The 24,854-nt window shown below is 49.2% G+C and overlaps 1 protein-coding gene across 11 annotated transcripts in view; it reads left to right on the top strand.

Moving 5' to 3' along the window:
- Clec16a (C-type lectin domain containing 16A) overlaps positions 1–24,854 on the top strand; it is a 216,460-nt gene that overhangs the window by 186,890 nt on the left and 4,716 nt on the right. For 6 of the 11 annotated variants that reach the window (XM_031362484.1, XM_031362461.1, XM_031362495.1 and 3 more), the window contains one exon: positions 16,169–16,327. The exons of 1 other annotated variant lie outside the window; for it this stretch is intronic. In XM_031362484.1, coding sequence (XP_031218344.1) covers positions 16,169–16,327 — 159 coding nt within the window. Of the gene's footprint in view, positions 1–6,581; positions 6,691–7,004; positions 7,148–16,168; positions 16,328–22,950; positions 23,075–24,854 lie in introns of those variants that run through there. 4 more of the 11 variants (XM_031362528.1, XM_031362522.1, XM_031362544.1 and 1 more) reach the window with 4 other exon arrangements.

Here is a 24,854-nt window from a genome sequence, read left to right on the forward strand (position 1 = left end):
AAAAAAAAAAAAACAAAAAACAACAAAAATAAGACAAAGAATGAAAATCAACCTCTGGCATACATATATACATATATATATATACAACACACAAATACACATATTCTAATTCTATACACACACACACACACACACACACACAGATTAATACATTCCAGAATACACTGCATGCTTACAGAGTACAGTTCTAAAGGCTTCTCTGACTGTTCCCCCAGTTACTCCACCCCTCAACACCCCTCTTTCCTGGTCTCACTGACCCCTTTTCAGACTCTTCTATGCAGCTGCATTGTGTATGAATGCCCAGAACCCAGAGCCATAAGTCCTTCTCTACCGTTCTGAAATCTAAATAGCTCTGAAAACCAAACTTTTTTTTCTAATTCATTTGGTGGTGAAACCAGCCCTGAACTGTCTCTAAGCTGTTGGTAGAGTTAATGTGAGTACACATGCTTGTTTCCTATAGAAATTTAATGTTTGGTTTCAGCTGGCCAAAGCCCAGCTATGGGCAAGACATAATTTGTGTGTATGTACTGCTTGGCTTTTTAATACCTAAAGATGATGATTTCCAGACTCTTCTGGCCACAGAAGCGCGGGATAAGGTGTGGTGGGCCATAGCTATACAATGTTCCTGATCTGCCTTGTAAGTTTATGTACTCAAACTTCTGTAGCACTTTCTACGACTTGCTTTTCTCAGACCCTGCCATGAATTAGAAATCTGGGTTGTTATTTACATGTTGTGCATTCCTTTCTGTGGCTGCATAGTATTCCACAGTGGATGCTTGAATCTTCTGTCCAAGTGTCCAGTGGTCTCTGGCTTTCATTGCCCAGGGCCACAGTGAGTGCCATTGAGCACACCGCTGTGTATTTGTACTCTCCAGATTCTTACCATGTAGCCTAGAATTCTATGTAGATTAGACCAGGCTAGCCTTGACCTCACAGAGGCACGCACCCCGACCCCTGCAGAAGCCCTTGCTTTAACAGTGCTGTGGCTCTCATTAAACGCCCTTCTCTTCTTCACCTCTAATAGTTGCACAGCCTGTTGTCTGTGTTTCCTGAGGCGTCTGTCACAAGATGTTATGAACTGGGTAGCTTCAACAAAAGATGTTTGTTGTCTCACAGTTGTAAAGGCCAGACGCTGAGGTCAGGAGGTAGGTAAGATTGGCTTCTTGTGAGGGTTGGAATAGAAACATGCTACAGGCTTCTCCTTGGCTTCTGAAGATCGCTGGTGATCCTTGATGTCACCTGGCATCTTATGCAGCATATGACATTCTCTCCCTGTCTGCTGGTGACATAGCTTTTCACTGCTGTGACAGAATGTTAGACAGAATCACATTAAAAAGGAAGGCTGTGTCATGACTCCAGATTAGGGGTCTCATTCTGTAGCCACCTTGCTCCATTGCTTGCAGGCCTGTGGTAAGGCAAGAGCATCATGGCAGATGGGCATGGCAGCTGCAAGGCAGAGAGAGCAAGGCAGAGGCCAGGGATAAAATGCTACTAGGCCACAGCTACAATGACCTACTTCCTAAACTAGTCTTCCCCTATTAGTTTCCATCCAGTCCCTGCTAAAGCCATCCATCATGAATTCATCAAGGGTCTCATCCTTTGAAAAATCAAAATTTTCACAGTCTAGTCACTTCCAAAGCCCACATCTGCACAGTGTTTTTGGGACTATGCCAGCTGTATAGAAGTTCATCAGGGACATTTCAAATTAAAGCCATAATAGTGACTATCACTGTCCAAATCTCTGTTTTTCTTTTCTTTTCTTTTCTTCTTTTTTTGGAGGGCAGACGTGGGGAGCAGGTTAAGACAGGGTTTCTCTCGGTAGCCCTATCTGTCCTGGAACTTGCTCTGTAGACTAGGCTGGCCTCGAACTCAAAGATCCTGCCAGCTCTGCCTCCTGAGTGCTAGGATTAAAAGTGTGTGCCACCACTGTCCTGCCAGGTCTCTACTTTTTTTTTTTTTTTTTTCCAGTTTTTCAAGACAGGGTTTCTCTGTGTAGCCCTGGTTGTCCTGGAACTCACTCTGTAGACCAGGCTGGCCTCGAACTCAGAAATCCCTGTCTCTGCCTCCCAAGTGCTGGGATTAAAGGCATGCACCACTACTGCCTGGCAGGTCTCTACTTTTTATAAGACAATTATACTGGATTCAGACTCATCCTAATGGCTTCATCTTAGCAGCTCCATCTGCAGCGTGATTCTGTTTGCAAACCAGATCCCACTCTGAGGTCTCAGAGGCTTGTCTGAATCAGTCAAAGTATACCAAGTCTCTTCACTGGTACCAGCGTGGTTTCTGCTTCTCAACCAGTCACATTATGATTCATGCTTCTAGATACCCCACTAGAAGCCATTCCTTAGGATTGAGTGAGTGTGCCTAACCTGGGCCTAGGTTCTCATGCAACCAGCTCTTCAGAGTGCCACCAAGAGGAGTCCTTTCACAAGCTTGTGCATGTTTGCCATACTGGGCCCTGGAGATCCTTCTTTCTGCCACATTTTTATTTTCCTTGTCCTTCCTGCCAAGAAAGAGAGTCCACAGGTTAATAGCAAAATATAAGCCATAGATCAGAATGTTTGTGCCGGGCATGTTCTCTTGAAGACATAGAGACAAATAGAAATCTCAGAAATACAGGGGCCTTTGGACACCAGACATTAAATCCATCCTTGCAGTCTCACTCACAGGGCAGTGTGCCAGGACCAGGAGAAAGCATTTTCTGATTTAGTTGAGGCTAAAGAAGCCCATGTCAGAGAAAAGCAGCTAGAGATCAAGCTTCTAGGCACTTTGAGGCAGGCAGAGGCTCTCCAGAGCCCCTCAGGTTCTGAAGAGCTTTTTAGAATAGGAGCTTTTAGGCTATATTCTAGGAGCTGGAATTGGAAAGGAACCTGAGAAGCTTAATCAAGGGGCACTTCAGAAATGGGGGCTTAAAGAAGCCTGTCAGAGAGCCGGGGGTTCATACAACCGAAAACAAAGGCCCTGATGGGCTGCTTGAATCCTCAGCCTAGAAATCCGCATTGGCCTACAGACACTTAGCACAGGGAGGTTCACAGAAAAGACCAGGACAGGATGCAGGGATGGACAAATTGAGTACCTAGGCAGGGCAAACACCAACCTCAGATGCAGTGCTGCAGTGACAGCTGGGTCAAAACTCTTGAATAGATAAAAGCCCAAGAAAAGGAATACTGCTCACAGCCCACCCTGCCAAGCCAGGTCCAGGAGGGGCCTTGCTCTCCCACAAAGGAAAGGTGCTCCCTTATTCTATAGAAGATGTTACGTTTCTGTTCTCACAGTTGCATCTTTAGGAGGAGTGGTCCAAATGATTCCTGGATGTCCCTGATGGCTGGCCTGGGTCCCTGACATCTATCATCTCCTTCCCAGTCATCTAGTAACTAACCCAAAGGCAACTAGTGTCTCCAGGCTCCTTTCTTTCAAACAAAACACTTGTTTTCATGTGACATCCTGACATTGCTTTCACCTGGACAGGGCTGGTGATCTATACTGTCACCATAACACTTCTGAGGCCTTGCTGGTCTGGTGATAGCAACATCTTCCCCATGGCCTCCCTCTGCAATTGCTCCTTTTGGGGAAGGAGAGAATGTCCAGCCTGTCAATATTTGGACCACTAATCACCTGTGTTCAGGCACTGAGGTCAGGAGACAATTCCAAGAATCTAAGCCTCTAAAAATATGGGGATGACTGGAAAGGATTTCTAGAGAAAGGAATGAAAGAAAGAATCCCAAATCTCCATTCACCCACTTCCCAGCCACTGGGCATTGTCCACTGCATCTTGGATTCTTGGGAAAAAATGAAGTCAATGCACCCAGCTATGCAGGTCCTGGTTAATAATGAATGTGGAGGAGGGAGAGAGGATGTTCAATATTTAAACAGTGCAGAGCGCTAGCTATTTTGCCAGTTACTGCCCTCTGCCTGCTTCCTGGATGGCTTCTGTAAAACTGAGTGCTACCCAATTCCACTGCTGGCCTCCACCACCTGCTTACGTGAATAGGAAACAGTAGCTTTGAGGTACTCCAGCCAGAAAGAGTTCTGTTGCTTTTCATGAGAAGAGGAGATGATGGCATGGGGCTGGGGTCTGTGGTGTACAGCCTGTGTGTTCAGGGTTCATGTCCAGGCTGACTGAGTCCTTCATATCCTCCTCGTGGAGCTGCCTATCTGTATTAGGCCTCAGTGGCCTGACTAATGAGGAAGGCCTCACAGGGGAAAGGTAGACTTGCCTTAAGAACCATCTCTTCAAGTCCACGAACTGGATTATCTGCCTTCAAAGTTGCATGTAATGCAGAATTCTGTGAATCAATGCCTCTTTTCTTCTTGACACATGTTATATCAAAGGCAAAAGCATCCTTCTGGCAGGGAGGGGAAAAGAAAACATTTGGCCGGAGACATAATAAAATCATGCTTAAGGATGCAACAAACTTGAAGTCTCTTAGTTAAAGGAAATCAATACTTTTATGATGAAATATTAATCATCCTTAAAAAAAAAGTAAAAACTAGAGATGCACAAGAGCCAGAGTGATTTTAATGCCTCAGGCATTAGCTTGGCATTTGCAAGGAAGCATAGAGCCCACTGGAGCCTCTCTGAGAAGCCCCTCCCCAGCTTCATGAGCCACTTGTGGATTTTCATTCAGAAGCCCACATATCTCTCCATGACATGCCAAAGTTACTTCTAAGCATTTCCAAATTGCTGATTTGGGGAACTGAGAAGAAGAAAAGGAGCCTACAGAGGTGTGCACACACGCATGCGCTATGAGCAGGGCAAGGAGAGCCTACAGAGGTGTGCACACACGCATGCACTATGAGCAGGGCAAGGAGAGCCTGCAGAGCTGTACACACACGCATGCGCTATGAGCAGGGCAAGGAGAGCCTGCAGAGGTGTGCACACACGCATGCGCTATGAGCAGGGCAAGGAGAGCCTACAGAGGTGTGCACAAACGCATGCGCTGTGAGCAGGGCAAGGAGAGCCTGCAGAGCTGTACACACACGCATGCGCTGTGAGCAGGGCAAGGAGAGCCTGCAGAGAACCAGAGAGAGCTGCCTGTGTGCAGTCCTTTGCACACAGGGATCCTTTGAACCAACAGTATTTGTTCCTGTAGAGTCCTCATAGGAGGTGTTGAAGCATGTTTAACTGTTTTGGAGACGGGTCAAACTGGTTGGATTTTGAGTGTTTACATGCATACAACTGTCAGACACACAGGACGGTCCTGGTGTGCTGAAAGCAGTGGAGCTGGCATGGACATATGAGGCTGAGAGCAGGAACTCCATTTTCTCACTGGTGGCTTTGCTGTAAATCCTATGTCAAACTAGGCATGTAGTACCCTCCTGGAGCCTCTCTGAGAAGCCCCTCCCCAACCTCTGGAAAGCAGACCCTGGAAAGCAGAGGCAGGGTCACTGTGAGTTTGAAGCTGCCGTGTCTTTAAGAAAAAATCCGCTAGCTTACCCAGTTAAGGTTACTTTAGGAGGACTTTCAGGCCTCACTTTATTAACTGAAGCCTCTAGTCACACGGTGACAAAAGGATGGTCTCAGTCATGTGTGATCTCAAAAGATCCACATCACTTCTCCCACCACACACCCCACATCCAAGACTAACTAACTAAGTTCTCTTAAGGCCAGCTTCCAGTTAAAGATCCACATCACTTCTCCCACCACACACCCCACATCCAAGACTAGCTAACTGCTTAAGGCCAGCTTCCAGTTCAGCAGTCAAAATGCAAGTGCCTGGACACATAGTCTCCAATACATGTGCTGTCAGGGCAAGCCAGTCTTCTACAGTCGCATTACCCAGGAGCACCTCAAGGCCTGGGAACGCTGCTCTTCCCCTGTGCCCTTTACCCAAGCTTCTGCTTTTTCCAGGACTTCTCCTTTGCACATGACAGATACTGACCATCTGGTTGGCCCAGTGTCATAGTCTACAGGAACAGAAGCTGCCAGAGTGGTGCCTACTGAGCAGCAGCTATAAGCTTCTGAAACACGTTCTGGGCTGATGGCCATCTTGACTTCCCTATGACTCGGCATGTTCCCTGATCCTATCTAATGCCCACCATGCCAATAGCATCTTTGGTTCTTTCTATAGTAATGTGTGAGGCAATATTGCCATCTGTCAATCTGGCTTGATCCCAGTCAGTTAATACACGCAGGAGAGGCTTCAGTGCCATAGCTACTGTAGGAGCAAACCACCCTGCTCTGTAAGCCCAAATCCTAGCAAACAAGTAAATGGAAAGGGCCCAGCCTATGGCTGTCCACCCTGGGGGGTATTATCATACATCTTTTGCAGGAAATTAGTGAATTCCCTGGCCTCTTTGTATACTTCCACCTTGTGGAATCCTAGGGCTAGGCATCCACATTATGAGACCTACCCTCCAACGCTGCCTTGCTTCTGGTCTGAGAGGATAGAGCAGGGCTGATAGACTTCTCAGCAAGCCAGGTACTCCTGGCCTACCACAGCTCTGGGGACATCCTTGTCAGGTGGCCTTCAGCTGGCCCACCTGCTCTGTTCCCTGGTTGGGAATCCTTCCCCCCACCCCATGCCTACAAATTTCCCCACAGCTATCTAACAGCCTCCTTCTCCCTGCTCTTTCAGCCTTGTCCACTGCCTCAGAGCACAGGCAGCCAGAATGGCCGCTGGTGAGCTTTCTATTGCCTTGGCTGAGAGACGGTTGTGGAGCTCTGTGCTCTCTCATGTATACATGGTAATACCATTTAAAGTGGGCAGGGACTGGGAGAGACAAAAGCCCAAGCCCTGGTGCCCGACAGTGTGATAATCTACAGAGCACCTCTCCAGAAGCAGCCCCCGGTCTGCATGCCAGCCAGGCCTCCATAACAGGGGGGGACCTGCGCTCCTCACATCCACCCCAACTGCAAAAGGGACACTTGGCCCTGAGGTTGTCTCCCCTGGGTGGTGGTCCACACAGCCAGGCTCTCACCTGAACCAGAGGGCTAAGCCATCTCAAAATGGCACAGGGAAAAAGCAGAATACTGAAAAAGCATTTTCTCTTTTCTGCAGGTTTTCACGTATAGCCCTTAATAGCCAAGAGGATTTGTCCATGGATAAAGAGCTATAGGCTATCAGATTCTGCAAGTTCCCAGATATTTTTGTATGTTACCCCTTTAAAACTAACCAGAAATAAAAGCCTTTAAATGTTTGGAGGCAGAGCCAGTCATCGAGTCACCTGCGACAAGGGTCAGAAAGCAGAGAATGGTGGCTGCTGTAGTGTCTGCCCCCTTCCCCTCGTTTACACACCTGCCACCCCCACCATCCCAGATACAGGGCAGAAAGCGGCTTTTCCAGTAATGGGACACAGGGAGAAAATCAAAAAGTGATACTAGAGTGTGAAGCCCTTCAGGTCATGCCAGAGTTCATAGCTCTGAAATACTGCATCTTTAGACCTACTGAAGAGAGCCAGGAAGTGAGGGCTCAGGTGTGAGGGTCTGTGGTACCCAAGCCACAGGGTGCCCACATGCCAGGAGACCCTCAATGCTGTGTGGGTTTCTGAGGTTCTCTCACTAAGCATCCGGATCCAAGCCTGGTCCTTGTTTATTTATTATTATTTGTGGAAGGAAGAGTGTTTACCACATGTGTGTGCCCACAGAAGCCAAAATGTTGGACCCTTCTAGAGCTGGAAATACAGGTTACTGTGGGCCTCTTGACCTAGCTGCTGGCAACAGACTCAGTCCTCTGGAAGAACATTACTCACCCTTAACACCTGAGCTTTCTGTCTGTCTAACCCCTTGTTTTGTTTATTTATTTTAGCGTTTTATTTGTTTGGCCGTAGATGACTGTGTATGAAAACAAATGCTCAGAGGCCAGAGGAGAGGCCATTGGATGTCCTGCTGTATCACTTACCACCATATTTCCTTGTAACAGACTTTCTTGCTGAGGCTGGAGCTAGGCCGTCCCCAGCAAGGGACCCTCCTATCTCTGATTCCACAGTAGTAGGGCACAGGGGCACATGCAGCTTTTTTATGTAGGTGTTGGGGACTTTAACTCAGATCCTCATGCTACAACAATAGGCAGCAATCATTTTTACATGTTAGCTATCTCCCTCATTCATTCATTCAGTCAGTCAGTCAGTCATTTAATATGTTTGGGTGTTTTCCCGAATGGTTGTCTATGTGCATGCCTGGTGCCTAAGAAGGCCAAAAGGTATCAAATCCTTTAGAACTTGAGTTACAGATATTTGTGAGCCACCCTGTGACTGCTGAGAAGTGAGCCTAGGTCCTCTGGAAGAGCAGCCAGCCAGTGGTCTTTAACTGTCAGCCTTCTCTCCAGCCCCATTGTGGGCTTCTTTAACAGTGCTGGTGGCATTGCCTCTGCCTAAGGTGGCTTTCTTCCCTGACTCCCTGCTTGGCTCTCCACAGCCACTCTCATCTTCCCAAAGCTCCAGAGACATACTATGTCAGACACATGAGTCAGAAAGTTCCATGTCACTCCAGATCTTGTCAGCAGCAGTACAGAGCTGTAGCCGACTGAAGTATTAGGCTCTGTCATATCTCCACCGATTCACCCAAGGGACCTAGCAGTCTGCAGCAGAGGTGAAAGGGCAGAGTCAAGGAAAGAGCCATCGAGAGAGGAGCAGGGCCATGCACATTGGGTTTGTGCAGGAGGTCACAGGGCTGATTGATTTTTTTTTTTTTTTTTTTTTTTTTTTTTTTTTTTTTTTTTTTTTTTTTACTGTTTCCCAGCATCTCAGTGTGTGTGGTAAGAAAACACGAACACTGTCTGGCTAGGAGCCTGAGTCCCTGCCTCAAAGTGAACCTGCAAGCTTGGGAGCCTGTGGCCCTTAGCTCCCTACTCACGGTGGGGGCCCTGGCAGCTCTGTGCTTCCTCACCTGGAGCCTCATGGAGAGATGATTGACTTTAGGGAAGGCAGGTCTTAGAGCCTCTCCCTCCCAGGGGACTCTGAGGGACACCTCTTCCCAGGCTGAGCTCTTAGCTGTACTCCAAACTCACACACCGCCCATCACAGGAGCTATTGCAGGCACCTCCACAGGTGACACTTCAGGCTCAGGATGGGTCTGATGAGAGCCCAGCACAGTACAGGGCTTATGCACAGACATGAGGTAAGCTGACTTTGCCCCACCCCCTTAGGTAGACCACTCCTTGTTTTTCAAAAAGAGCAGGAAGCCTGGGGCTGCAGTTCAGTAGGATGCACCAGCCTGGCATTCACAAACCCCTGCCTCTGTCCTCCCTGTAATCACCTTACTCAAGAGGTGAAGGCCAGAGGATCAGGTTCAAGGTCATCCTGGGCTACATAGCAAGTTAAAGGCCACCCTGGGAGAAACCCTGTTTCAAAAAATAGAAGGGGACAATTGCAGAAATGTTGTTTCCACATTTTAAAACTTCAGGCCGTGTGTGGTTTACATAGAGTCCAGATGGCCACCTTCTTTTGGAAGAATTGGAAATGTACCCAGAGGAGGGGGGAGGTTTTCACACTGAAGGTCCCAGCCCCTGATATCTCTCAGGGCCCAGGGTGTCACACTGTGTTTTCCCGACAGAACAAAAGGCTTTCTTAGTCTCCAGGTCTCTGTGGGGTCAGGGAAACCTTTTAGCTCTTCCTGCCCTCCCTCACTTTTATCAGCCATGTAAGGTGTGTGATCTCTACCAGTGGGATCCACAGAACAATCTGGAAAAAGCAGGGAAGCCACTCTCTGGTGCTGCAGTGCACCAGCCAGAGCACTTCCTTTTTAACTCTTGCAGAAATCAGTGTCACTTAGAGAAGAAAGGTTGATGAAGGCCACCATGCCGTGGCCTCTTGGCAGTTGAAACTTCTCTGCTGCTGCTCTCGGATGGACGTGCCGGGAGAGGGCCAAGGGTGCAGACTCAGTGACTAGGGGTCCCAAGAGCTTTATTGTGCTATGCTTTTCCCCTAAGCTGGTACTCCTGAGAAGATCAAGCTAAACATGCTGTGCTGTGACAGAAGTCTTCCTGTTGTCACTTTGACTTGACATGTACCCTGATGTTGGTCTAGTACCAGATGGTTTTGTTTTAGGGCTTCAGGGCTTGTCTCTCTGGTGGTGGGCTTCAGTTTTCAAAGTGATACAGATGCATTGCTGGGAGCAGCAAGCCCCTAGAAGTCTATGGGTAAGGCTAAAGTTAATCCTGAAAGCAATGAGCCCCTGCTGGTCTGCCAAGTGTAGCCCTATGTTACACAGAGTAGGAGCTCCTTGGAATGACCCCTGAGTTGAGCACATTCCTGCACTTGACCTTCTGAGAGGCCTCTGTAGAATCCCCTACATAGACTCAAGCCAGTTCTATAATTCTAAAAGGGCAAATGCTTTTTAACCTAGAACACATATTTTAGTCAAAATCCCAGAAGGCACCACTGGCCCCTGCTTTCTTGGAAAATGAGAAAAGCTTCAGCCCAGGACCCAGGGTCCCTATCTATACACGGTGCAGTCTCTCAACAGTCCTCAGTTTCAAGGTCTTAGTCCTCTTTTAAAATGTTTGATTTCTTTATCAAAAACTCCACTTACCTCATGCAAGGAAGTTGAATTCAGAATCACTTGCCCCTCCCATTTTCCTTCATCCCACCATGTCCAGATCCCTAACCCCACCAGAACTAGCAGCCTCATAGGCTCAGGACAATTTTCTCCCTACCAGAAGAAGGTCAGAGCCAGCATATCAGTGTGGCCAGGGGACATAGCCCATATCCTGCATTAACAAGGCATTCCTCACAACAATATCAGATAAGATTAGCTTCAACTACATAGAAAATGCTAGACGGGAGGTTTATGTTGCTCTCCAGTGAAAGCTTCATGAATATGGGTAAGCAAGGGCTCCATGAGGCATCAGGGACCAAGCTCCTCTCCACTCAGTGTTCTTCCTTCCCTCACATGCAGTTCCCCCTCTTAGTCCAGGATGACTACTGGACTCTGGCTATCACATCCGTGTTCCAGGAAGCAGAATAGAGGATGTGCCTACCTCTTTCCTGTTGAAGAGGCTTCTTGGAAATCCCACATGCCACTTTGATGTCTGTCTCATGGCCACAACCCAGTTACAAGGCCCTGCCTACTGGCCAGGTTCTGTAACTGCAAGTGAAGGGAGAAAAGGAATAACACAAGTAGCTAGCTGTCTCGGAAACACAGGGTGCTGGCTGCTTCAGTAGTGAAAGTTGTTACCCGGGAGACTAGGCACCTTTGCAGTCAGCTTTCCCAGGCACTGTCAGAGCAAGACAGACTTTGTGGGGTACAAGGGTAAAAACCTTTGCCCAAGGGCAGGAAGGGACTTGTACAGAAAGAAAGGGGGCAAAATGGAACTGCAGTCCACAGGAATGGCCCAGCAAGTGCCGAGGAACAGACCAGCCTGGGCTGCTGGAAGAAAGAGCAGAGAGCAGACGTAAACAGGGGAAAGGACTCATCCAAGGTCTCAAAGCCAGAGTGGACAGAACTTGGACTTGAACCTGGGATTCTGACTCCATGCCCAGTATTCTCTTTTGAAGGCAATTCCCTTATTGCCCAGTATTCACTGGGCTTAAAATGGGAGGCTGACCTTTTGGTAGTAATTTGTTCTTGACAAATGCCATAGAGATGTTCATTCATTCACATTCCCCCAAATCATGGCAGAATGTAATAGAGGAAGACAGGAATGCTCCAGGCTGCCCGTGCATCTCAGAGATCCTGCAAAGCAAGGGGGTGTCTTGCTGTTGGCATGGGTCCTCTTGCTGGGCCCTGCTCTGGGAAAGTTTGTCCAGGTCCCAAGAACTCACAGGGAGAGAGCTTGGGAGACCAGAGTGGCTCATAGTGGGTGGGCCTGAGTGTGCCCAGCTCCCAAGGATCCTATTTCTCCTCTACCCTCTTCTTTCCTGGTTTGAAATAATGTTCTTAGGACTGGGGTATACAATGCCTGTCTAGGATGTTCAGAACTCTGGATTTAATCTCACCACCACCTAAACTGAGCATGGTGGTGCCACACACAGGTCTATATTCCAGCCCTCAGGGAAGTAGAGGCAAGAGAATCAGGAGTTCAAGGTATTTGTTTCCAACTGTTTTCAGTGAGGTCAAGGCCATCAGGACCCTGTGTCAAAATAATTGTGATCCATGGTAAGGAGCTTAGAAAATTCAGACAAGCCCCTAAAAGACAATGAAAGTCTACTCTAACCCTACCCTCTCCTCTCCTAGGCTCCACCCTGCAGCAGTGTGCTCTGCTCTGGGCAGGGATGAGGAGAAACCTGGAATCTTCTCAGTAGGAGTATATGGACATACTTTTGCTAATGTTTCCTCTTTTGCCACATCTCAAGCACTTCCCTAGCCACTTAATCTTCCCTTCTGCTGGCATGTTTATCAACTGGAGAATCTCATCAGTGGCCTGTGTGAGAATCCACTGGCTTTCCTCCAGCTCTGGAGATGCCCATGTCTTTATCCCCCATGCTACACCCTTTCACCAGCATTCACACCCCACTCTCTGTCCACATCCCCCACACACACACTCCCAGTGACTCCAGTTTCTACATACAGACTGGGCCCAAAGTCTTGCAGATACCACAGCCTTTGGTACACATCTAAGAGCTGTTCTTGAGACAGACATAGGGCAAGCCAAGCTTGTCATCAGCAGAGAAGATCCTGGAAGAGACTATGTGCCTATTACCCATCCCATAATCTCTGGCTTGTCTATGTGTTTGCAAGGACTTGGCAGTCCTTGTAGGTTGACATAGACCCAGAAGGCCTCTGGCACCCCTGCTGTGTTTAGCTCATCCAGAACTGCCTTGCAGGGATGAAGCAAGAATTCTGAGGTCCAGGGCTCAGCCATGCTATTCACCTTCAGTTCTCTCCAGTGCCCACCCAGTCCCCCAGTATGACAAATTAGTGTGGAAGAGAGCCCCTGAAACTGCAACATACAGAGAGGATGGAGAAGGAGGAGAGATTTAAGCAGCAGCACCAGAGGGAAATGCATGCTCAGCACCTCTATTCAGTTTATCCTGCAAAATATGACAGGGTTGGAATCAACAAGCCAGTGACATTTCGGTGCCCAGGTCCCACACAACAGAAGGAAAAAGCTACTTCCTGCAAGTTGTTATCCGACCTTCATAGACATGTTCTAATTACATGTAACTTTTATTAGTAGTCTAAGACTTGGTCCTGACCCCAAAATTAAAGAACTTCTTTTTGTCTTTTCAAAAGAACATCCTGGGTACAGAATCCAGGGCAGCCTCCATATGCTCAGCAAGGCTGTGCCACTAAGCTCCACCACTCAGCAGAGAATGTTAGTATCCTTGCTCATCCCTCATGAACCACACTCTAAGTATGTGACGGTGTCTTTAAAGACCCCCAGGGTCTCAGCTTTTCACTCATCATTTTCATTCAGGAGCATGTAAAGTTCAGTCGTAACACTGTTCCAATACTCAGCTTGTTTGTATGTGTGATTAATTGGTGGCTTGGGAAAAGCCACCTGACATTTTGATTTGTTACAGGGTAATTCATTTTTGAGGCAAGTAAACAGCTTGTAAACTCAGGGGTTTACCACTGTACGTGATTAAGAAGGAAGCAACAATAAAGTTCACTGCAAAGCTATGGCTGATTGTCCCTGTGGAATTCTCCTGAACAGTGTTGGGATCTGTCAGACATTCTCTGTTTCCTCTGCTGGCCTTTCCTGCCAGTCAGTCACCTCTCAGTGCAGCCTCATGGGGTCTGCCCCTGTGGTGCTGCCAATCCCTCTGTAACAGCCACCTGAGGTACACAGTAGGTGAGGGCAGCAAGCACTGACCACCAGGTCCCATCCACCTGCTGTTGCCATGACATATGTCACCTGCCCCTAGATCCTGGCCCAGGGTATCAGTGAGCTTGGTCAGTTGATAACAGCAGTTCTCCATGAACATCAGTGAGCTATATAAATAGCTCCTCCTTAGCCAAGTGCAAGGCACTACTGAGTCTACAGGGAGGGAGTGGGTAGAGCAGGAGGCACTACTGAGTGAGTCTGAGGTCCTGTCTATAGAAGAAGGGAAGGAAGTGAGGAGGTGAAGGGCCTTGCCTGAACCCCCTACTGACCAGTAAACTTCTCAGGGGCAAGAACCTGCTCTACCCTTTGTACTGCATGGGGCCAAACACACTGCCCCCATAGAAAACAAGAGCACAGCATTTTATGCTTTTCAGACAACATGGTCTCCATGGCAATGACTCCACTCTGTGTAGGCCAGTTGCATTTAAACCAAGTTCCAAACTTTGTCCTCCTAAAATTTTACTTGATGAGTTAGTTACTCCTTGTGTGGCTGTGACAAGCAGCTTAAGGAAGGTAGATTTGGGCTCATGGTTTAAGGGGATACAGACCATCATGGTTGGAGAAGGCCAGGGGATCTGGGGATCTGGTGGCGTGTGACGTTGTGCCCACAGGCAGGAAGCTGAGAGGAATGCTAGGGTTCCTCTTGACTTCTCCTCTTAATTCAGTCCTGGCCCCCTGCCCACAGAATGGTGCTGCCCATGTTCAGGGTGGGTCTTCCCTCTCTGAGAACACCCTCACAGACAGGCCCAGAGCTGTTCCCATGGCAATTCCAAATCTAGTCAGATTTGCCATCACACCTAACAGGCAGTGGCCAGCGTTTTCCACCTCCTGGGTTCTGTGGAAGTAAGGTTAGTCCTGGAGAACCTTCAGGAGGAAGGGTTGGCATGAGCTGGGCCTGGAGGTTCCAGCAGCGCAGGAGAGGCAGAGTGAGGCTGGGACCAGCTGACTGTGCTCACTGAGGGTGGCCTGGAATGTCAGGGCACCCCTTCTGCTAAAGGACTTATCCCTGACCCCACCTCACCTCTGATCAGCTCTGGATAAAGGGGCAGAGGCAGTGCGGTCTGCAGGGCACCAGTTCCTGGGGCTGAAGCAGAGCCCACATGTCTGCATAGGCGCTGGGATTATTGAAGTATTTATTCCTTGGGAATTTTCATGTTTGTAGAGGATAAAATCAGATGCATCAGCCCTTTGGGAGGGCAGAATGTACGAGCTCAGAAGCCAGGTATGGAGACCATGAGGCAGGGTGCAGCTCCTCGGCCATTAGCAAGACTGGGCTTTGTCATAAAGAGGTACTTTTGGGTTATTTGTTTTTGTTGTTTGTTTCTTTTTTAAGACAAAAATCTCACTATATAGACCAAACCGGCCTCAAATTCAGAGATCTGCCTGCCTCTGCCTCATGAATGTTGAGTATTGGTTAAAGGTGTATATCAGCAAATCCAGTGTAAACACTTTTTTAAAGTTAAGATGTATTTTTACCCTATTTGGGGGGGGGGGGTGGTCAAGACAGGGTTTCTTTGTACAGCCCTGGCTGTCCTGGAACTCACTCCGTAGACCAGGCTGGCCTCGAACTCAGAAATCGTCTGTCTCTGCCTCACAAGTGCTGGGATTAAAGGCATGTGCCATCACTTCCCGTATTTTTACTCTATATGAGTTGTTTTGCCTACATGACTGTGTACCATGTGTGTGCCTGGTACCTGCAGAGGCCAGAGAGGACCTGAGATCTCCTAGAACTGGAGCTCAGGTGGGGTTCTGAGCTGCCATGTGAATCCTCTGCAAGAGCAGCCCAGTGTTCCTAGCTGCTCAGTCATCTCTCCAGTCAGCAAAGAGCATTTTGAACAGACATTGCTATGCACCCTGCCTGTGCTGGGCCTGCTGGGAAGCCTTGCATCTTCCATCTTCCCCATGGTTGAGGCCACGGGAGTGAACAACTTACCCGGTGCTGAGAAGTGGGTTTCACCATGCAAAGCTAAGTATCTCTAAGCCTGGGAGCTAGGCCCTTCCCCGTGTTGTGTGGCCACAAACCACAGAGTCTCCACATCTGTGAGTGACTCTGGATGGGCTGTTGGTGACTGTCACTGAGCTCTTCAACAGAGCCCTCATTACTCCTAAACCTGCCCTGCCAGGGCTGCCAAGGCAGAATGGGTTCTGGGAGGGGAGAATCAGGGCTCTCAGTTGCTCGTTAATACCTTTGCCTCAAAGCATATCCAGCCTCTGTGGTGGCTGCAACAGGCACCATAGCCTTGCCTTGGCCTGGCCAATGGTTGCTGTTTCTGAAAGCAGCTTCACACATGCCCGGATTAGCCCCTGATCAGCTCATTCTGGCAAACATGTCAAGGCTCACACAGAGAAGAGACCAGTACAATTGTCTTGACATTAGAGCTCCCATGCTGCCTCTGAGGCAAAAACTGGCCTACCAGCACTCTTTTAATTAATGGTGTTACACTGTTGTCTTGCAGGCTTTGCTGTGGCCCAGTGCATAAACCAGCACAGCTCTCCATCCCTGTCATCACCGTCGCCACCGTTTGCCAGTGGGAGCCCCGGTGGCAGTGGGAGTACCAGCCACTGCGACTCAGGAGGCTCTTCCTCTGCCCCCTCGGCTGCCCAGAGCCCGGCAGGTATTGGCCATGAGATGTGGGGGATTTGAGGAGGCCCTTTGGGACTATGTGACCCCTTGCCTCGTTTGCGACCTCTGACCCATAGCTCCTCTTCATGGTGTCTGGAAGATATTGCCATTCAGTGGTGGTCTTTATGGTTGAGCAAGATGACATTACCCACCAGCTGCATTAATACTTATCTTGAATGGTCTGCTCTGCTCTGCTGTAACCACAGAGCTTTAGAGAATGGCACCAGCTAGGCCTAGCATAAGTGGCATCACTTCTGTGTGTCTTCTGTCTCTCAGAGATGATTGTGTGAAACCTGGGAGAAGGGAGAACCATCCCTCTTAATTAGGCTCCAGCATACAAGTTTCCTCTCTCAGTGTTTGGTACATCTAGATGTCCTCAGGAGCGGAGCTCCTAGATGCTCCCACTCTAAGGGAGTTCAATAGGACAGAACAAGGTCCTCTTGCTGTCCTTTAACATACACCAGTTCAAAGGCTATAAAAGAGTTCATTAAGAGGAGTAACTGTGGAATGCCGTGGCCCACCTCCACCTGCCTTGCCATGGGCTCTTGTGAGCAGCTTGCACACGTGTTTCTGTCTGTTCTGCATCAAGTCCCAAGGAACAGACATCAATCACGCTTGCTTCCTGATTAGCATGGCCCCAAATGCAACCAGGGCTAAAGTAGGGGTAAGCCCAGTATCCCAGGCAGTATGGGGCTTCACACCCAGCAGCACTGCCCCACGATCTACAGGGTACCCATGTCTCTAGCCTGTACCCTCTCTGTGCCCTTATCTTTGCCTCAAAGGTCTGATTAGAGCCCTACCCAGCGTATCTCACAGGACACCTATCCCTGAGGATTAGAGCCCCGCCCAGCATATCTCACAGGGTACCTATCTGTGAAGATTAGAGCCCCGCCCAGCGGATCTCACAGGGCACCTATCCCTGAAGATTGGAGCCCCGCCCAGCGTATCTCACATCTGTGAAGGACCATGGGAGAGACACACCTGGCAGAGGCTGTGGTGCTGTACCCCCCAGGTTCCAGTGTCTTCCTGGATATTGTACTTCCCTCCCTGACACTTTCAGGTTCATCTTCCTTATAGTCAATTAAGTCACCCTTGTCCCCATGCCTGTGACTTAGGGGATCCTAGCCCACCTGTGCTACCCTATCCCTACAGGCTACTTGTTCCCATCCCCTGTTGCTGTCACAAGGCCCTGGCAGGAAGGTCACCCTCAAGCCTACGTTACTGGAACCTCTTCCAGTACACTGTCAGATCCTCTCCCCCAGGCTAATGGAGAGTAACCTCTAGACTCCGTTGAGGGTTAGCTACAAACTGAAGCAGTTGCTGAGCTACTCCCAGAAGCACAACCAGGAGATGCAGAGGGAATGTGCTTCAAAGCCGAGACCAGCTCCAGGATCCTGTTTGTGGTCTCACCTTGCTCTGGGACAGAAGTGAGGGTTATATATTCACGTGCTGTGCTCATGCACTTGCTCACATGAACATTTCTGTGTCTGATAGGAGCCCAGACACTCCTGTCTGACAGCACTCCTAGGACAGATCTTTTCTACAGAGTATAGACACCTTTCTTCCATTTTTAAGGAGGCAGAGCCAACATCTAAGTGAGCAGGTAGCCACACACTTCTCTTCCTGAAACTAAAACCAAGAAAAGCCTTACACTGTCCAAATCAGCCCTATAACATGTGTTCATTATTTCTGCCTTGGCCTCCCTACCATCCCCTGCCCAGTGCCAACAACATGTCTTTGAATCTCACAAATCCAGGGGCCATTAGCCTGGCTGTCAGATGGCCAGGCAGTTCCAGTGAATAAGTGATAGTCAGGATCTCTGAGGTGTCTGCTCCCTCTTACTGAGTCCTGGCAGGCACACCAGCCCCATTTTTTATGTGACATGACAGTAAAAGCCTGAGCCTGGCTACCCGTCTACCTCTGTCCACTTCGCAGTAGCTCACCTCTTTAGAGAGGCTAACCTGGTCAAGAACAATGCTTCATTCTCAGGGAGGGAGTCAGATGTTCTGAGACACAGCTGTTGGCCCTAAGAAGAGACTCCTGGAGCCCATGGGCATCTCCACCTCAGTGTTCCACTATAGGTTATGCCTTCAATCCAGAACCAAGTGCATGTTTTGTTCCTACAGTGGCCTAACCAGACTATTCCTCCCATACCTATTCCCTATTGGACTGTGCTAAGGGACTACCAATGACCCCAGGGAGGGAGGGTCCCTCTACCATGTGTCAGAGTTTGACACTAGCTGTAAGTGGTAGTCAAGTATTTAGGAAGCATAAAATAGGCTACTGGTCAGTTTTTATACCTACCAAGGGCTTCCAGCATCATCTAGAGGTACTGTCCTCAGATAGCCAGCTGGTAGTTAGATGAACCTGAGGAGCCAGTCCCCACGTCATCCACCGTTTCTATGCCTGCTGCCCAGCCTCACAGCATAGCTTCACCAAGAGTCCATTTGTCCTCAGAGTAGTTTTGAGGCCATGGTACTAACTCAGAGCATTGCTGACATTATATTTACTGAACCTCCCAGAGGCCGGGGAGCTGCTTAGTAAGATAGCAACTGCCAGGCTCCTGGAAGTGAAGAAAAGAAACTCTAGAGACCCAAAGACACCAGTGTCCACTGCAAGGTCAAGTATCTGTTCAGGGAAGTACTGATTGATGCCAGCAAGAGGCCAGTGTCCTACATCTACTCCAAGTCAGACTCGAATTTATACTCAAATTTATACAAGGGGCACATCACAAAAATACAGCTGGCTGGAGGACTACGGCTGGGTAGTTTGATAAGGCAGCTCTGGTCCCAATACCTTTCTGTCAATTTCAAAACAGCCTAAAGAGCAGATTGGAATGTTTCTAAAAAGAAAGAAACACTGTGTGTCTGAAGTGATGACCATACAAATAGCTTACTAAGCCCTACAGGTAACAGACACACCTTACAGCAGTTAAAGAGCTAGTGAAGATTCACACTTTTCTAGCATTTCTCATGGCCTGGGCATTCATGGTCAGTGTGGGTTCCTCCCCAGCCCACACATGGTCACCCCATGTATACCCTACATGGCATCCTAGGGCTAGGCACCTTATCTGGGTGCATCATGTAGACACCTCCTCCCTAAGGCCTCCCCTACTCTCCTCCACCGGAAAATGTAACAGTTTTGACTTATCTCCCAAGCTACCATTAGCAGATGGGAGAATCCAAATGTGAACCCTATCCTTGGTGACTCCACAGCCATGTTCTGCCTTCTAAAACAACCCAGCAGAGTATGGGGCATAGCCCCTGAGTCTTTCTGGGTACCCCAGGGGTATACCATGGACGCGGGTCAGAGTTTGAATCCTGACTGTAACAACTGTCTTACAGCCATCCTTTATCATACACAGTTGCCTGTGGCCCCAGCTCCAAAGCCATGGTCCCACTCATCAAACCCGGGGCTTACTTAGTCCGGGTAGCGGATGATTGGGCCTTATGGGTCCCAGTCAGAGGAAAGCACAGTAGACCTCAGACAGCCACGCTCTCTTCTGATTCAGGGTTATCCCCAAACAGGCCGAGGCTGAGAGGGTTACTGGTGCATCTGCTTTGTCCCGCTAATTGACCTCATACTTCCTGTCTGGGTCTGAAAGAGACCCACATGTATCCCCAGGATGAGCATTCTCAGTTTCTTGTAGGGAGCTTCACCCTGTGCTCCCAGGTACCATCTTGGTTAGGTAGCCTTGAGACCTGACCCAAGACATTCCCCTTTCACTGGCTGCTTTCAGGCTTCTCCCTGGATCTTGCTCACTGTGCTGTCTTTTTCTAGGCAGATGGGTTTGTGCTGAGTTCCTACTGTGCACAGACATTAGGGACACCAAGTGGCAAAGCAGGTTCTCACAGATGAACAGGGACAGACCAGGACCGTCAGATGACCACAGAGGCATGTGTGCAGTTGAAACCCATAATGAGGGACCAGGCAGGGCCAGGCTCACATAGATCCGCCTGTGTCCCATCCCTCTATCTTGTTGGAAACAAGTAGATTCCTTTTCCCTATCTCCCTAAAGCTTCCCTGCAAACCCTGCCTGTCTGAGTATAGAAGGGAGGCAGTCTGTCTTTGAGAAACAGCTCCTATGCCTCATGGCCAAGATCTCTGGCCAGAAGTGGTGTTAGAGCCTGTAGGCCCAGCATAGATTGGGACCACAGCCAAGAGGAAGGGTGCCCTTAGTCGTCAACTAGTGTTCTGTGCCAGCAGTGCCTGCTATATCCCCTCTCTGCCATATAAAACTATGCATATTCCAAGTGGCTTTTAACGGGGGGCTCAAATTGGGAGCCCTATACTGAATCCCAGACTGCCTCAGGAACCAGTCAGGCAGTGAGTAAGTTTTGTGTTCCTGGTCAGCCTTTGTCTATCAAAGCTACACTAAAGGGTCTTACAGGGACTTGTGTGGCCTGCTCTAGCACCCGCTCATACTCAGTCTGTTTGCCCATTGCACCTCCTTGTGTCTTATTTCTTACTTTTTGTGATTAGTCTTGCTGTGATGCTCAGACTGGCCCAAGTGATCCTCTTGCCTCCACCTCTGAGTTCTGAGACTGTGGCCTCTGCCATGACACTGGCTCCACTGCACTTCAACAAAAGTGCTTTTGGGTGGTAAGCCCCTCAGTGGAAAGCTTAACACCATCTATATCTAAGTGATAGAACCAAGTGACTCACATAGTGCCTCAACTAGGTGGCAGGCCTCAGCTTGACCCCAGGTGAGAAGGGCTGGGTCAACACTTTCTCTAGGAAATGAAAAGCAGTGGAAAGGAGTCAGAAGGAGGAAGCAGTGACAAGGGCTCCTTGTCAGAACAGCGTGGGCCCAGCATCCCGTGCACCCTCGTGGTGCTTCGTGCACACATATGAGCATATGTACTCAATGTCAGACCCAGTTGTATACACTTACACTCTGCGGAGTTGTTTCTGAGACAGGTCTTACCATGTAAGTCAGACCAGCCTGGGACGGATGCTCCTGTCTCAGCCGTCGGAGTACTGAGATGGCACCAGCCAGGATGCCTGTCTTTATGGAGTCCTGATAAGGAATTGTCCCTCAGATACTGGTCCCATAATATACCTTAGTTCCTTGCATTTCTGGCATCCACATGTGCCAGAGTTTTAGAGTTTTTTTTGTAAGCCTCTTTGAGGCAGAAAACAGGGAGTGTTTATTGGAAATTATGCCAGAGAGAAGGTCAGGCTGCCCTTGCAAGTGTAAATGTCACCATGTGCACTGCAGCCGCCATGCCAGGGACTGACAGGAAAAAGAAAAGGATGGCTTCTGCGGCCCGGGCTTGAGAGTCTCCCTGACCTCCCTCCCCAGGCTCCCGTCCTCCCTCCACCTCTCTGAGCATCCTGCCTTGATTTTCACCCTGAGGTTTGATCACCCAGTCCATAGACCTTTAAGGGCAGGCACTTCAAGGAAGCAATGTTGTCTTTCTTCTGATTCTCTCTCTCTCTCTCTCTCTCTCTCTCTCTCTCTCTTTCTCTCTCTCTCTCTCTGTGTGTGTGTGTGTGTGTGTGTGTGTGTGTCTGTCTGTCTGTCTGTCTGTCTGTCTGTCTGTCTGTCTGTGTTTTGAGGTGGTAAAATACAGCCAACATAAAATGGACCAGTGGACCATCCTCAGCATGCTTCCCACTGTGCTTGCTCTGTAGCATTATTCTTAGCTCTCCTCTTATAGTTTGTCTCTGAGACCACGACCCCAAGAACTCTGTGAGTCTTTCCTCTTGTTCTTGTTCCAGCTTGTGCATTCCCACTTAGCTACCAAGTACCTAGTCTCTCCATTTCCTGCTCTGTCCCCTGGTCCTGGTTCCCCAGATGGGACTTTCCAAGTCATCCCTCTCCACAAAATACCACTGTGAGTCTAAGGCAGGTGTCAGGTCCAGCATCCAGGATTTACCCTCCCCTGGGTCACCCTCCCCTGGGTCAAAAATGCTTAGTTCACTCTGGCCTGGCTCTGACCCTCTGACCACGCCCCTCCTTCCTGCAGGCATTTCCTCTGAGTTTCCCATCTTTCCTGGGTCCCAGATAAAACTGAGAAGCGGTTTGATCCTCTTATCCCCTGGTTTTCCTAGCTTTCCAGAAGAAGTTATAAGTAACCCAAATCTTTGCACAGGATTGAACCTTCTCTGTCTCTAACCATATTAAGTTGCAAGAGTGAGGGATTGGAGCCATGTGCTTGCCTGACATGCACAAGGTCTGTGTTCCATCTCCACTACCACATAAACCAAGCCTCGTGGTACATGCCTGTAATCCCAGCACTCAGGAGTTAGAGGTAGGAAGATCAAGATAAGTTCAAGATTCTCCTTGGCTACATAGTGAGTTTGAGGCCAGCCTTGACTTCAAGACCTTGTCTAAAGAAAAAAAGAAAGAAAAGTTGCATAAATGAACAATTTTTTTCCTTAGCTCTCCTGACCTTGGCTCATCTTGGGGGACGGCATGGATGTGTCCTGTCTACACGGTGGGCTGGCAGTCTGGGTTCCAGCTGAACTGTAGCCCACTGCAGCCACAGCCCTTCCTCCTTTGTCCTTGCTGATGCTGTGTCCGTCGCTGTGTCCTTTTCTTTTCCACCTCACCTTCGCCGTTCCATTGTTACAGGCTTTCTATGATCTGTCGCTGTGTTTTCCCTCTAGTCAGGAGTGGCAGGAAAGGACGCCGGCGTGTGTTCAGCCTGTCGGAGGCCGACAGTCACGGCGGCCACTGGGTTTAGTGCTTCGACCAACAGCTGCCACGGCAACTCACGCACAATCAAATCAGGCAGGTCTCCTTCAGGAGCCCCCATGGGCCCACAATATTCCTGCCACATGTAACAGGGTCGGCATGAGCAGGGCGGGCAAGCTGGGCCTAGAGAGCACACCATCCATATCTCAGCTTCCTTTCCCTTTCTGTCCTCTGCCCCAGCCAGTCCTTCCTGACTTATATGAGAGCATTGCCCTTGTACAGCAGTCAGGCTCTGGCAGCCTCTCCAGAGGCAGTCCTGAGCTGGAGACCATGTCCCATATGTCCACACAAACCCCTGCAGTCCCACTCACTGTGGACTAGGGAATTGAAAGCTTGCAAAAAGGCAGCCTAGGATGTTCTTTCCCAGGCCTTGGCCCAAGCTAAGCAGCAAATACAGCTAGCATCCAGGCCCAGTGTTTCCTCCTTGGTAGATGCCATCTATCCAGTGCCCCCATCACTGTAAGTGTCACCAGAAGAGGTGAGCCGGCTCTCCTTGTCAGGGCCACTGTTGCTCCCATCCTGGACATTGCCTCATGCTTGCTGACATGTCCATGTGCTGACAGCGTGTGTTGGCAGCAGCCTTCTCTGGGCTTTCTGTTCGACAGCTGTTTAGAGCTTGGCGTCAGCTGGCTACATGGAGCCCTTTCTTCCTTCCCTCAGCACTAGCCTGCCATTGCAGCCTATATACAAGCAGTCCACATCATTTCTGGAGGCCATCACTTACTGCCCTAAAGCTGCAGATCACATCTGAGGGGCTCAGCTTCCTAGTGCAGACAGGAACTCCCCTGGGAACACAAGCTTGCTGTGGCTGCCACTCTTGTGGTGGCTCTCTCTGCCTCCCCAGCTCATGCCCAAGTATGTAGCCTTTAGGTCTGGAGGCTCCAGCAGAGCAGAGGTGCCAAAGGTCCAACAAGCCAGCCACCTTTGCTGTTCAAGCTTTGAGCAGAGCATGGCCTCTCTGTGCCTTCTCTGAGAAAGCTGCCCCGCTTCTCTTTCTTTGCCCCCTTGGTTAGATAAATTTGCTGCCCATTTTCAGGAAATAATTTCTAGTATAAACAGCTATGGAAGGTGGGAACAAAGAGGTATTCCTTTTTTCTATTAAAATAACTAGGAGTATTTTTTAAAGTGGAAAAAAAAAACAGCCCTTTTAACAAAAAGTTGCTACATTTCTAAAGGCAGCCATTTGTGTGTGTGGCATTGTTGGTTGTTTTGCCTTTTTGATGGATTTGATGGTGGGTTTGACCATGGTCTTCCTGCCTTCATGATTATTCTCATCTGCCAAAGCTCCACTAGAGAACCAGGAGAGAGGTAAGAACCCAGGAAGGCAATGTTTCTGCTCCCCATCACCAGGACAGTTCCGTTTGCAGCGTGAGTCAGTTCCAGGCTGCCTAGCCATAGTCCTCATGGACGAGTTCCCAGGCTGCCTAGCCATAGTCCTCATGGACGAGTTCCCAGGCTGCCTAGCCATAGCCCTCATGGACGAGTTCCCAGGCTGCCTAGCCATAGTCCTCATGGACGAGTTCCCAGGCTGCCTAGCCATAGTCCTCATGGACGAGTTCCCAGGCTGCCTAGCCATAGTCCTCATGGACGAATTCCCAGGCTGCCTAGCCATAGCCCTCATGGACTAGTTCCCAGGTAGACTCAGACTTGTTCCAAAACTTTGATAGAGGTCACTGAGCTGCTGTGTGCCACTTGGACACAGAGGGTTCACACAAGGTCACAACAGAGACTTGAGCTAAAACCATCCCAGCTCCCAAGCATTGCCTGTACAGTGGAACAAGTCAATAGGAAGCAGAGAAAGCAGCCGCTGTGGTGT

The sequence above is a fragment of the Mastomys coucha genome, unplaced genomic scaffold, assembly GCF_008632895.1.
Source record: "Mastomys coucha isolate ucsf_1 unplaced genomic scaffold, UCSF_Mcou_1 pScaffold12, whole genome shotgun sequence".
Taxonomy (NCBI): domain Eukaryota; kingdom Metazoa; phylum Chordata; class Mammalia; order Rodentia; family Muridae; genus Mastomys; species Mastomys coucha.